The sequence below is a fragment of the Lissotriton helveticus genome, chromosome 9, assembly GCF_964261635.1.
Source record: "Lissotriton helveticus chromosome 9, aLisHel1.1, whole genome shotgun sequence".
Taxonomy (NCBI): domain Eukaryota; kingdom Metazoa; phylum Chordata; class Amphibia; order Caudata; family Salamandridae; genus Lissotriton; species Lissotriton helveticus.
Window position 1 is genome coordinate 1212196939 of NC_136070.1, and position 13047 is coordinate 1212209985.

General features: G+C 44.6%; 1 protein-coding gene across 4 annotated transcripts in view; it reads right to left on the minus strand.

Moving 5' to 3' along the window:
• Positions 1-13047, minus strand: part of RAD18 (RAD18 E3 ubiquitin protein ligase) — a 742369-nt gene that overhangs the window by 18572 nt on the left and 710750 nt on the right. For 3 of the 4 annotated variants that reach the window (XM_078662420.1, XM_078662419.1, XM_078662417.1), the window contains one exon: positions 8291-8940. The exons of the other annotated variant lie outside the window; for it this stretch is intronic. In XM_078662420.1, coding sequence (XP_078518546.1) covers positions 8823-8940 — 118 coding nt within the window. In that variant the 3' untranslated portion in view covers positions 8291-8822. Of the gene's footprint in view, positions 1-8290; positions 8941-13047 lie in introns of those variants that run through there. 4 annotated transcript variants of the gene reach the window in all.

The following is a 13047-nucleotide window of genomic DNA, read 5'->3' on the forward strand; positions in this document are numbered from 1 at the left end:
AAACTTGTTTTGTACCCATTCAAAGATACAATCACCGGAGGAGAGGAGCTGGACGTGACGCACAGCCTGGCCACAGATCATGAAGCACGTGTGACCTCAACCAAAGGTAGAGTCGCAGAGCAACGAGACGCGGGACGAGGCACCACTCTCAAACTCGGCAGATGAAGGAATGAAGGGCTGCCTTGAAGCCCTCGATTTGCTGACCCACTCGTGCCTGAAGTCCCCGTCCCTTTTGAGCCCGACTGATGGGCCTGCCTGCTTGTCGTCCTTTGCTCCTTTGGTCCCTTGGTGTGTTCAAAGATCTGATCCCACTCCGCCCTCTCTTATTCAACAACATCACCCTTTTCGCATAACTTTTGACTCAGAAAAGAAGAGCAGCATTTAGATAGAATAAGGTTTTGCCACGGAAGAAGAAAGACACGCAGGTGCCCAGCATGAGGCACCCCTAAGAAGATCAGTTAGGAAACAGGACTGTGATCTAACAGCAGAGGACTGATCGCACCCTGCAACGCGTAAGGATGAATCCGAGCTGGACCTATAGCTCCACCGCCGGTGCTCAACAGCGCCAACGAAAGAAGACGGACTACCAGAGCCTACCAGTGATGGCTCGCTGTTAAAAAGACATTGTGACGAAGACCCCCCCTTCCTGAACTTTCTACCCACCCCTTGACTAAATTGCTTGTATCAAACTGAATTCCTCCCTCAACCATTTTTGTATTGCTTTCAAACATGTTTCATCGGTCACTCATGTATTTAGTTTTCCAAAAGTCTCTTATAGCACTGACAAGACCCGAAGGTATCAGAGCACTTTTTACTGTATGTTGATGTCACCGGAGAGAAAGTCAGAACCTGATTCTATAATGTGTCGGAACCTTTTTCTTGATTGACCCCGACTAAGTATTATGCCGATCTCTAGACTTGTATGAACAACCCGACAAATGTAAATTCATATGTACCGCATTCCGCCAATCGTATCGACTGTATATGGTTGCACGCAATCTGCTAGTATTGACAAACGCTATTTCATTGGCCACACATGGCTATATGTACACTCCGTCAGTTGAGTTAAACACCGAAATTAACTTACTTATGTAAAAAAGCGGCGACTGTTGAAAATGACAATGTATATGCACATAAGCGGCGTTCATTTGTGTTCACTGTACCCCTTGTTGTAAGCAGAACGGATATCGCGAAACACTGACTGTGTTATCCCGCCAGCATAGACCCATGCACACACGTACACGACAGCCATTTTAGGCACCATGGCCTCTCTGCCCGTTTGTTAAACAGCCGGCACCCCTCCCCGCGCGCACTGCTCATGCATCGGCCATAAAAACCCTCTCCCTCTGCGTGACCCTGCTCTAGAAGTAACACTCCTGCTTGACCCACACCCCCCCATTTCCTCCCAAGAACACCCTTCCCCTCAGCTGACGAGCCCCCCCAGCTGCACTTGACCTTTCGACCCGGTCCCAAGTCCTAAGACCAAGCCTCGTGGATGTACACCCCCCCCCTTTTTCCTGCCCAGCATAACAAAACCGTGATACACCAACCGAAGTGCCCGATCTTATCGCCTGCCCAACCTTTGATCTGATCATCCCCTCCTGCCCTCGTGTCCTGTAGGAATGTCCGGCTGAGAGATCACAATCTCTTGTTACATTTAGGAGGGGAGGATGACATCTGAGCAACTGGTATGGGAATAGGCCTGAAGCTGGGATTCCAAGCATGCTTTTTCCTACTTCAAAGCGTCTTTATTGCAATAAGGAATGTTTGTGCATCATAAACATGTGTATAAAAGACGAAGCCTCAGAGAAACTTGTCAGAGCACCTCCTGAAGACATTATGCGAGTGTCCGAAATGACAGGCTCTCCTCATGAGAAATAAAACTCTGTTCTTGTTTTCCTGCTTCCAGCGCCCGTCTCTTTATTTGGTAATTGTTCAAGATGGGAACTAAGAGGCGTCCTGCGCCAGCAGCCTGGGCATCAGGTGCGATATGGGCTGACTTTTCCACAGATGTATGCCGCGTGTGTGTGTCTAGAAGGGAAGTGCCACTTCTAGACATCGGTGTGTGTGTGCAGTAAGTATGCTGGCGCGTGATTGGCTGAAGCCAGCTGGGGAGCCTGACTCCAGGAGTCTGTGTGGGTCTGCCCCGGTTGTGAATGGAGAGATTAACATGCTGATGTGAGGGAGGGGCTGTGCCTGTGTCCTGTATGGGTCTGGGCTTTCCCCCACAATGCTGGCCCCACCCACCTGGGGTGCATCTGGTGTCCTAGCCTGGCCAGTAACAGGAAATCCCTTATAACCAGTTCTAGCTGGTTCTCATCCTGCCTGCCCCTTTTTAGACAAAGGGATCTCATGTATAAAAGGAGGGTGTGCCCTCTTCTCTCTCTCTTTCCTGCTTGTCCTGACTGACTCCTGCCAGGGGCATGCTGCTGCTTGGGCTCAGGGGAAAGGCTTGCCTCCCTGAGCCCTGCCCAGCCCCTGAACTACTGCTGTCCTGGACCCTACGAAGACTCTGCTGATTTCTGCTACCCTAGCGCCTGGAGGCGCTTTATCCCCCGTTTCTTGCTGTCTTAGCGCCGTGCGGCGCTTCATTCATGCTTCCCGCGCTTGGGAGCGCTTCCTTGCTGTCCTAGCGCCTTGAGGCCCTGCCTTTATGCTCCTAGCGCTGAGAGCGCTCCACTCTTCCAGCCGGTGCCCACCCGGCATTTGCCTGTCGCGTGAGGGGGTCCGAGCCCCCAGCGAGTGCCTACCTCGCTCGCCCCCGTCCTCGCTGTCCCTATCGAGGGAGCCTGGCCCTCGTCAATTTCCTGGAGTCATCGCCGCCGCCCGGGACCCTCGTGAGGCCCTCCCCCGGGCCGCGCTGGGATAGGCTGCCGGCCCGGGCTGGGCTGATGACGTCTCCCCGGGCCGCGCTCTGATTGGCCGGCGGCCCGGGGAGCTGTGGAGGCGGAGGAGAGAGAGCCGAGCAATGCAGGGGGCAGCGGGAGCCTACTCCGCGTCCCTACATCCCCCCAGAACACTGCCGCTTCCTCCCCCGGGGCCCCCAGGAGCGAGAGGGAGCCCCGGAGAGCGAGAAGAGACCGGCGCGTCGGCCCGCCGACCGGTGAGTGGTGCAGGAGGGGAGGCGGGGCTTCGGGGCACATTGTCGGTGCCCGCCCCTCCCCTCCAGCGTGAGCACACATGTGCTTGAAGGCCCTTCGGGCCCCCAGTGATGCCGGGTCCCCCGAGGGGGGGCCCGCCTGCCCGCAGCCTTGTCCCTGGGCCCCGCTAGGCTTCGTCACGGCCCATGGGGCCCCCAGTGATGCCGGTCCCCCGAGGGGGGCCCCGCCCGGCCATATTGTATCCCCTGGCCTCTGAGCCCCGAGAGGCTCCATCTATATTTTTATCCCCCGAGCCCCGAGGAGGCTCCACCGTGTCCTTGCCCCCTGAGCCCCGAGAGGCTCCATCTATAATCCCTGAGCCCCGAGGAGGCTCCACCACGTGGCCCTTGCCCCTTTCGAGCCTGCGAGGCTCCACCCAGTTATTCTCGAGCCAGAGAGGCTCCATCTATAATCCCTGAGCCCCGAGGAGGCTCCACCATGTGGGCCTGTGTCCCGAGCCCCGAGAGGCTCCCACGTGGCCCTGTGTCCTGAGCCCCGAGAGGCTCCAACGTGTTCCTTTAACCCATGAGCCCCGAGGAGGCTCCACTGCATGTCCCTTGCCCCTTTCGAGCCTGCGAGGCTCCAACGTACTGCCCTCATCATCTACAGCTGCCCAGCACTTCGTGGGCAGCTGCCCCGTTTAGGTTTATTGTTGGCTACCTGCAGCCGGCCCTGAACATCGTGACATTGCCTGTTGGAAGTATCGATTAATGTTAATGTGACCCTGAGAGTTATTACGTGTTGCCTTCTGATGATGCCTTTGTTATGTTATGTGCTTGTCATTCCTTCCCTCCTAGATACCCTATGCTTCATGTATGTTGCTTCTGGTTAGAGTGAGTTCTACTGCTAGTTCTATTAAGCTCCAGGTTGTCATGTGTTCTAATGCTAAGCTCCTGGTTGTTACGTGTTCTAGTGCTAGTTCTAGGAAGCTCCCAGTGGTTATGTGTTCAAATGCCAGTTCCATCATGTGCTTGTTCCTAGCAGTGGCCCCATGGCACTGCCCTGTATCTAGTCCCTTGTAAACCCTGCCCGTGCCCCTGGCACCTTGTAAATTGCGTATCCCTGTCTAAGTGTGTTCTTCAATACAAAAGCTATTTTCATATATATCTTGTGTGGAGTTTCTTTTGTGGGGGGCCCGGGAGGTTGTTGCTGGGGGTGCGTGCGCAAATGCTTTACACATGACCTCCGAGATAGGCCTGACTGCTCGTGCCAAGCTACCAAGGGGGTGAGCAGGGGTTGTCTTGGTGGGTGACTTCCCTACCCTAACTAGAAATGGCGATCTCTGCCTGACCTTGGCGCAAGCCTTGGCCAACCAGGGATCCCATTTCTAACACATGTACTCTTCTCACCCTGTGCAGCTCTCTCTCATCTGTGTGCTTCTATCCTCCCACCCCGCACTCCATGTTCTCGCTCACCTGTGTGCTTCTGTGGTGTTCTCTCCCTTTTGTGCTCCTCTGCCCTACCCTCCGTTTAAAGCTTTCACACTAAAAAAATTGTAATCTTTATTTACTGATCCAAGTGGTGTCATCAATCTTGGACTGTAAATAAAACAAATTAAAGCAAATGATGCCTGCATCATTCAGCTGCTGCAAAAACGCATTCTGATGAATGCATGTGTCAGTGAAATGATGCAATGGACACTGCACCATTTTTCCATTTTTTATTTTTACAATATTTCAGTGTCTCAACTCAGTACAGCACTGCAAAAAGCAATTGGAATAGTCAACAGGTCTCAAGGGTAAGTGTTGCTGTGGCTGTAGGTGCTCAAAAAACCTGTGTAAAATACCAATACTTGCAGCTGACTTTGGGTCAGCCCAATGTTTACAATCATTTGGCTTTGCCAATCTCATTCCCTTCCTCTTATTCTATTTGTGCCGCCCCTCGAGCATTGTTTTATAATCCTTGTATCTTTCAACTGGTTACATTCTGGGAACTAATTTATCCTTTTTAGCACTCCATGTATTTTCTTGCTCTCTCCCCGTGGCTGCTTCCCACCTCGCAACCCTGTCCCTAAAGTCTCATTGTTGCTTACTGTCCCAAGCTCCTTTCTTGCTTCACCCACCAGGATAGCTCTGCATTTTTCCCCCAAGATTTTCACATGATCCACAGATCCTCGGTCGTTGCTCCCCATCCCTGCCCCTTTTATTTACTTTTATTTATGGATGACCAAGCAGGTGCAATTGGCCTCTAATTTCTAAACAATGTGTTTTTATACACTTTTTATGTTTATTAATTTACTACCCAAAATAGGTTTATTGCCATCTTGGAATGGTAAATTAAAAATAGTAATTTTAGCTACATCATGTAAATATGTGCATGCCCGATGAAGCATATACCCCTTTGTGCTATACATTTTTTTTTTTTTTTTTACTAACGTGGAACCATTTTTTAAAGCTTTGCTGATGCTGACCAGCATACTAAACTGGACACTTTTGCTTGGTTGAATTTGTATATGTATACCAAAACTGAAAAGTATGTATTAGAGACGCAAATTTGTATATTCTCATTATCGATAACATCCAAAACGCTGATATTTGAATGATAAATCATGCATCAGTGGGAGACTGATTAGTAATAATATTACTTTGGTGCCAGTGGCACTACGGATGTGGATGTTATGTATTACCCTTGTAGAGGCATTCCAAATTGGCAAATTCTTTTTTAGATTACTGCTGCCAATCCTGCACTGAAGTGATCATAGCTGGTGATCTTGCATACGGTCGCCACTAATGTAATAATGACTCATGTGTAAAACACAAATAATATTAGTTGCTCCGTATGATTTTCATCGAACATAAGTAGCTCAATTACTGAGATTAGAGACCCCTGGCCTTACTACTTTTTGCGAGGTGCCTTTCATCCCTATACTTTGCCGTTTTCCTTTACATTGTGTTGGTTTCCTTCATACCACAACAAATTGCTCAGAGGATTCAAATCTTTCACCAATAAGGATTTTTCCTGTTTTTTTGGCATTCATGCTAATCAACAAATAGTTCCTCTTTGATCACCAATGCCTCTATACATGTGCACTATGCTCAGCCCCTAACCACACTTGATCCAAAATTCCTACTCATGTGGACCTCTACAAGGTAAAAAATCTGGAGTCAGTAAATTTCTTTTCATTAGGACAATAAACATCACTGTCATATTTTAGCTTTTTAGTTTCGTAATAGCTACTTTGCCAATTATTAACTATCATTGACTGCAAAATTCTAGCGGTCACGTTTTCTAAGATAATACTTGTAAAACACTGAATAGCAGCTATATAAAGAAATACAAAGATGTTACCAAAGAGAGTGGACATGGGGCCCAAATTGTGCAACAAACACCATTCGGTCAGAGACCCAATTACCATCCAATACAGCGCACATTAAGCCATGGTGGCTTAATGTTGGCAACCTCAAAATGCATAAACACATTGCCAACGCAACAAAAGGAGCACATTTTCAGATTAATATTCTAAGGAAACTTAAACCCTTCCTACCAAAAAACGACTTCAAGACGGCAGATCAAGCTCTAGTTATCCCCAGGATCGAATACAGAAGTGTCTCTCAATGCGGTCTCCCCAAAGCCACAACAGCACCTCTAAGAGCCACAATCAACGCTGCAGCCAGGCTCATCACGGGCTAAAAAAACAGGTCCCACATCTACCCCGACCTAAAAGCATTGAACTGGCTACCATGGGAAGCCAGAATCCACCTAAAAATAGCATGCCTGACCCACAAAGCCATTCACCATAAAGCACCCAGCTATCTCTCTCGGAAACTGTCTATCTCGGAAGGCAAGAGATCCACAAGAAGTGCAGAAAGCCTATTACTGAAACCACACAGATTTAATAAGGCGAAAACTTACAAACGCTCCTTCTTAGGGATGGCTCCTAGGATCTGGAACGCACTACCCCCTGAAACCAGACTTACCACATCTACTGCACTGTTCAAAAAGGAAGTAAAGGCGATTCTCATGGAAAAATTCACATGAGCCTCACTGAAATTCACGACCTATATAGATGCAAACAGACAATCTACATTGCACTTTGGCTCTCTCGGCCCGCACCTCTCTCTGTATCCCATTTAGCTCAACTTAGGATTCAGTTTTTTATCTACCTCTCTTGTCTGTTTTATTTATGCACACTATATCCACACATGTCTGTATTTCTGTACTGTGTACTTCATTATTATGTTTATTATCTCTTACTGCTTGATATATACTGTTATTGTGTACTGTTGCTGTATAAATTTCATTGCTTGTAAAGCGCTCTGATATCCGCAAGGGTCTTTGTCGCGCTCTATAAAACTTTCTAAATAAATAAATAAATAAACCTCAAAACACCTTTGTTCCAAATTGCTCAAAAAAGGGAAGAAATCTAATAGCAGACTTCTAAAAATCATTAATAAGCCCTTTATATCACTAACATCAAAAACATTCTGCCCTCTAATGCTCTTCTTGTATAACTGTAACAAAAACTGATCCTGAGAGGAAATCCTCAGTACAGTGGGGGCAAGGGTGGCTTTGATGGCTAGAAAGGCTGAGGAGTCCTCAACTCCTCTAGTGTTTCAAGCAGCCTTTTTATAGAGAAGCAAAATTTCCTTTGCTCGTGCTATTAATGTTTGAGTATTGTTCCAGATAGTAACTTATTGGAATATTTTAGGTGGTTCTATTCAGGGCTGTATGTATAACCTGTGATTTTTTTAGCTACTAAATCTAGAAAATTGTGCGTAAAATGATTGTTGACTCCATTCCTTTAAAAAAAGCATTTTCGGTTCAGCAACCACAAAGCTCCTTGGAGACCGAGGGCTTTGCTCTATAGGCTCACTCTGTGCGATATGGGGATAGATTTAGCTCCTGGTGCCACCAAACTTAAGGCCTGATTTAAAGTATAGGGGACAGATTACTCCATTACAAACTTGATGAATGTCCTGTTATTACAAGTGCCATAGGATATAATGCACTTGTCATAAGGCTGAGTGGTCACCCGTCATATTTGTGACAGAGAATTTATTGAAAGTGTTTTTTCACAATGAGGATCACACCCAGATACACAACATAAGAAAGCAGTAATATTTCTAGACTCTTGATTGGGTTACTTTTTCTTGAAAACATCAGAAGGACGAGCAGTTGTACACAGTGACAACAAATGGGTTTTAGGTTTATTTGCTTTACTAATTACGCGGCATGAGCATAAAATTGCGTAAGCCACTTGAATCAAAATTAAAATGAAGCCGAAACAACACACCAGTCCACACAAACTGAATATTTCAACGATTAGTTACGGCTTGCTTGTTTGTGCAGTCACTTGCTGATTGTGCCTTGGGTCAGTAACACAGTAAACTCCTCTGGTTAGCAAACTCAACTAGTTAACTGTAGTAGACAAAAGATGCAGGACACCGTCGTCTTCAAAATCGTAAGTGTGCATTTATTCTTAGAGCAATCAAATACAGCATACAACTTCCAGCTGACCAGACTGGTAACTGCCAGATCTGGAATCTTTCTGGTCAAAGGAACACACTAAGAACTCCTAAGTTCTAGAATAGCAATGGGGAAGGACACAAAGGAAGGGCTACAGCAAAGGAAGAATACATAGTTAAAACATTTACAATACATCTTCTCCCTTTCAAATAAAAGAAAAATGTGATGAAAAATACATACTAACTTTAAGCGAGACTTAACACTTCTTAAGTAATACTAACGTAAGTAATCATTTAAATGCACAGGAGGTCTACGCAGTCTTACACTTCTGGTTTCAACAGGTGCAGAACTTTGAGAAACCTCACTTTGAAAAACATCACCACCACCTTCTTCCCTATGAGAAACAAAAGAAGAAGAAGATGGAGTGGCCTCAACAGAAGTGGAAAGCATATATCCTGAGTTATACAAGGATTCTTGACCCACATCAGTAAAAATATCTGAATTAGAAGCAGAGGATTTTTGATATAAAGCCAGTCTCTGAAGATTCCACTTCTCACCATTATCAAGTACAACATAACTAGGAAAGGATTCTTTAACTCTATAAGGACCCCTGAACTTGTTAAGACCCTTAGTGAATCTGCCAGGTTTATTTTTTACCAAATCCCCAGGAAAAATAGACTTGGCTGGTGGAACAACACAATCAAAATTTGTGATATTGTCAATTTTGTTTTTGATCCATGATGGAGTCAATATGGTACCTGGACGTCTTCCATGCATTAATTCAAATGGAGACTTACCATTATTTTCATGAGAAGTGGTGCGGTATGCCCACACCATGTCTTGTACCATTTCATTTGTAAACCCACCAGAACAAGACATTTGTTCTTTCCTACCTTGAACGGAGCAACAATCAGCTAGTATATTTTACCAACCCTGAATATAAAAAATGTCATATTGGTACTCTTTGAGTCTGGATGCCAACCTTGCTAACCTAGGAGAACCTTTCTCAGCACTACCAGGAGATAACACACGAATCAACGGTTTATGATCTGTCATAAGTTTAAAACTTGTACCCCAAAGATACGTCCTAAAATATTGCAAACGACATGCAGCGGACAAAGCTTCCTTTTCGATTACAGAATAATTTTGTTCCGAAACAGAAAGGGTGCGTGATGCAAATGCAATGGTCCTGTCACCATCATCATACTTCTGGAGAAGAACCGCCCCTAGACCTGTGGCACTAGCATCCACCATCAGTACAGAGGGAGGTCTAATATCGAAAGCTGCCAACACTTTAGCTTCACACAATTCCTTTTTGATGTCATTAAAACACTCTGTATGAGAATCATTCCACAAAAATTTTACCCCTTTTTTAAGAAGAAGCCTCAAGGTCAACGTCTTGTCTGAAAAGTTTTTTACAAACTTTGAATAGAATTCTATAAGCCCCATAAAAGATTGTAATTGATCCTTATCAGAAGGGCACGGTGCTGAACGTATGGCTTCTAACACTTTTTGTTTTGGTTGAAGACCCTGTGCTGAAATTTCATAGCCTAGATACTCAATTTGTTGTACTAAAAATGAGCACTTTTCTTTGCGTAGAGTTAGACCGGCGTCTTCAATTCTATGTAAAACCTCTTTTAGAGTGAGATTGTGATCATCAATGGTCTCCCCAAAAATCAAGATATCATCCTGGAAAAAGACTGCCTTCTTGATACCCTTAAAAAGTTCCATGACCATCGCTGAAAAACAGTGGCAGCGGAGGTTAACCCAATAGGGAGTCTGGTGAATTAGAACGTACCTTCCGTAGCAATGAATGCAGTAAGGTTTTTTGACTAATCATGTAGACGAATCTGGTGGTACACACTTTTAATATCTAACTTTGTGAAACATTTTGCCCCCTTTAACGTGGAAACTAACTCCCCAATATTATGAAGGGGAAAGGTATCAGCTATTACACTTTTATTGAGGGACCTAAGATCAACGCAGAACCTAATTTTCCCATCAGAGTTGCGAGAAATCACAACCGGAGATATCCATGTCGATGCTTCCACTGGTTCAATAATGCCACCCTGTTGCATTTCATTATTTAGTGACTTAACCTCATCCATAACAGCTAAGGGAACTCTTCTCAGCTTGTGTTGGACAGGAACTGAATTCTTCTTTAACAAAATGTTGTGTACATAACCCTTCAACTCACCTAATTAATTTCTAAAAACACTGCTTGACCCTTGTAGAATATCCTCAAGTGACAACTCATCCACAACCATTACTTGGCAAGGTGCCCTAGGATTAACAATTATATGTAAATCATATTGATGAATCCACCAGAGGATTGGAGGACCATCAACGGCAACATAAACTTTACCTTCAGTAGATTTACCTGAAAAGGAAATGTTAGCATCAAAATATCCCAACATGTCTATACGTTCACCTTGAAATCCTGTAGGACAAATATCACATGGAGTAAGTGGTTTGTTACTCCATTCTTTTCTAAACAAAGGTTCAGGAATTATGGTATATCTAGAACCAGTGTCTACCATTAACGTTACCACTGGCCCATTGATGTCAAAATCTGCCTTTGGACGTTTTTCTCTCTTTTCATTAATTACATTGATATCATTATTGGATTCCTCAACCACTAACATTTTATCCTTCTCTCTCTTAATTTCAATGGAATTGTCATCAACAACTGCTACTCTTTGTCTTCCTTTGTATCTACACATTTTAGAAAAATGGCCCATCTTCCCACACTTTAAACATTCTTAGTTATTAGCAAAACAAAATTTTGCATCTGAAGAGTGTGTATTGCTACCACATCTTGAGCAAAATTTTGTTGGAGTCTTGGCAAAATGTTTTTGTTTATTATTAAACTTTCCTTTGGATTTGAGCACAGCGATGGACTCCTCATCAACACATTCACCTTCTTGCAAATTTTTCTCAGATACTTCTGATATTTGTGCTTGGGCACTTGACTTTTGCAATTCCTTCATACAAATTTTGGACTGTTCAACCACCTTAGCCAGTTCTACAGCGACTTTCAACGATGGGTTCTTGGCCGCCCATAGTCTTTCTTGTATCTTTTTGTTGTTGCATTGAACAATCAACTGGTTGCATATCATTTTGTCTGCCATTGTACCAAAATTGCACTTGACAGATAACTCCCTTAAACGGGTCACAAAATCACCAATAGACACCTCAACACGTTGCTTATGTGTATAGAACTTGTACCTATTCATAACCAAATGTTCTTCCATGGCAAATCTAACTTCCAGTCTAGATATAGCATCCTTGTATTCATCTGGTGAAGATTGACCACTAGCTTGCAATGCCTGTGGAAGGTATTTGAAAATTCGTTGTGCCTCTTTACCCAGAGCACTTAATAACAGCACTTTTTTTCTTTTTGTAGGAAACTCCTGACCATCCAGGGCATCAAGATAGTTATCGAACATAACTATCCAATCTTCCCATGGGATTTCAGGTGTACCTGGTTCCCTTAAGAAGGGTGGAGGAAGTGCTACAGTGACATGCTGTGCCATATTAAAATTGAAACATAGCACACTATGAAGTTGTTTTTTCTTCTAATAATTACACCAAAATGTAAATGAACAATGCACAACACCACCCTGTAACAATATAATAAACAAAAGGTCACCAATGTGCTATGAAGGCACAACACTGTTGAAAAGGTCACAAAGGTGCAGTGAAGACACAACGCTGTTTAATTTTTGCTGAAGATAGATGCTGATATAAAACCGTTGCTCACGTCGATGATAAACAGTCAAAATGAAATAAACATCTCCCAGTACAAGTATTGTTGTTGAGTAGTGTGCGATTATATCTTTAAAAGCTTTTTTTAAATCTTTTTAAGGGTGAGCACATCACCGTTGTGCTCGTGAAGTAGGAAAGGGCAGTAAGCTGAAGCATAAACAGTAAATAAAAAGTACCTTTTATCGCATTCTAAGCGATAGCTCCGTTAGCGTAATGTACGGGTCAGCGTCCTAACTGACCTTGTCACAAGATGGCTTCCTGACGTGAGGTTGTGACGTTAATGCGTTACGCCGTCACATAAATTGCACTCTGGGTGAACACGCAGGAACAGAGCATAGCTAGGCAACGCCTGTCGCGCACAGACCCTCGCACAAGCGCTGACGTCATCCTACCGTTGACGATGACGTAGGAAATCGTCTCCCTTCAAACACAACAAGCATTGGCATAGTCAATAGGTCTCGCTTTTGGGACCTTATAAGTATTTAGTTATGCAGCACAATATCCTTAGTGCAATAACATCAACTGTTGCAAGGCTAAAAAAGTATAAGGTCCCGAAAGCGAGACCTATTGGCTATGCCAATGCTTGTTACAATTATTATCTGAAGAGTCCCTTCCAATGAGGTTTGGATGTGAACGATGGCTGCAAAGAGATTACCACTGCCTCATAGTTTGAAACAATCAGAAGTGCCACCAACTGCAGAAGTGGGTTGTCAAGTGAAAATGGTTTGACATG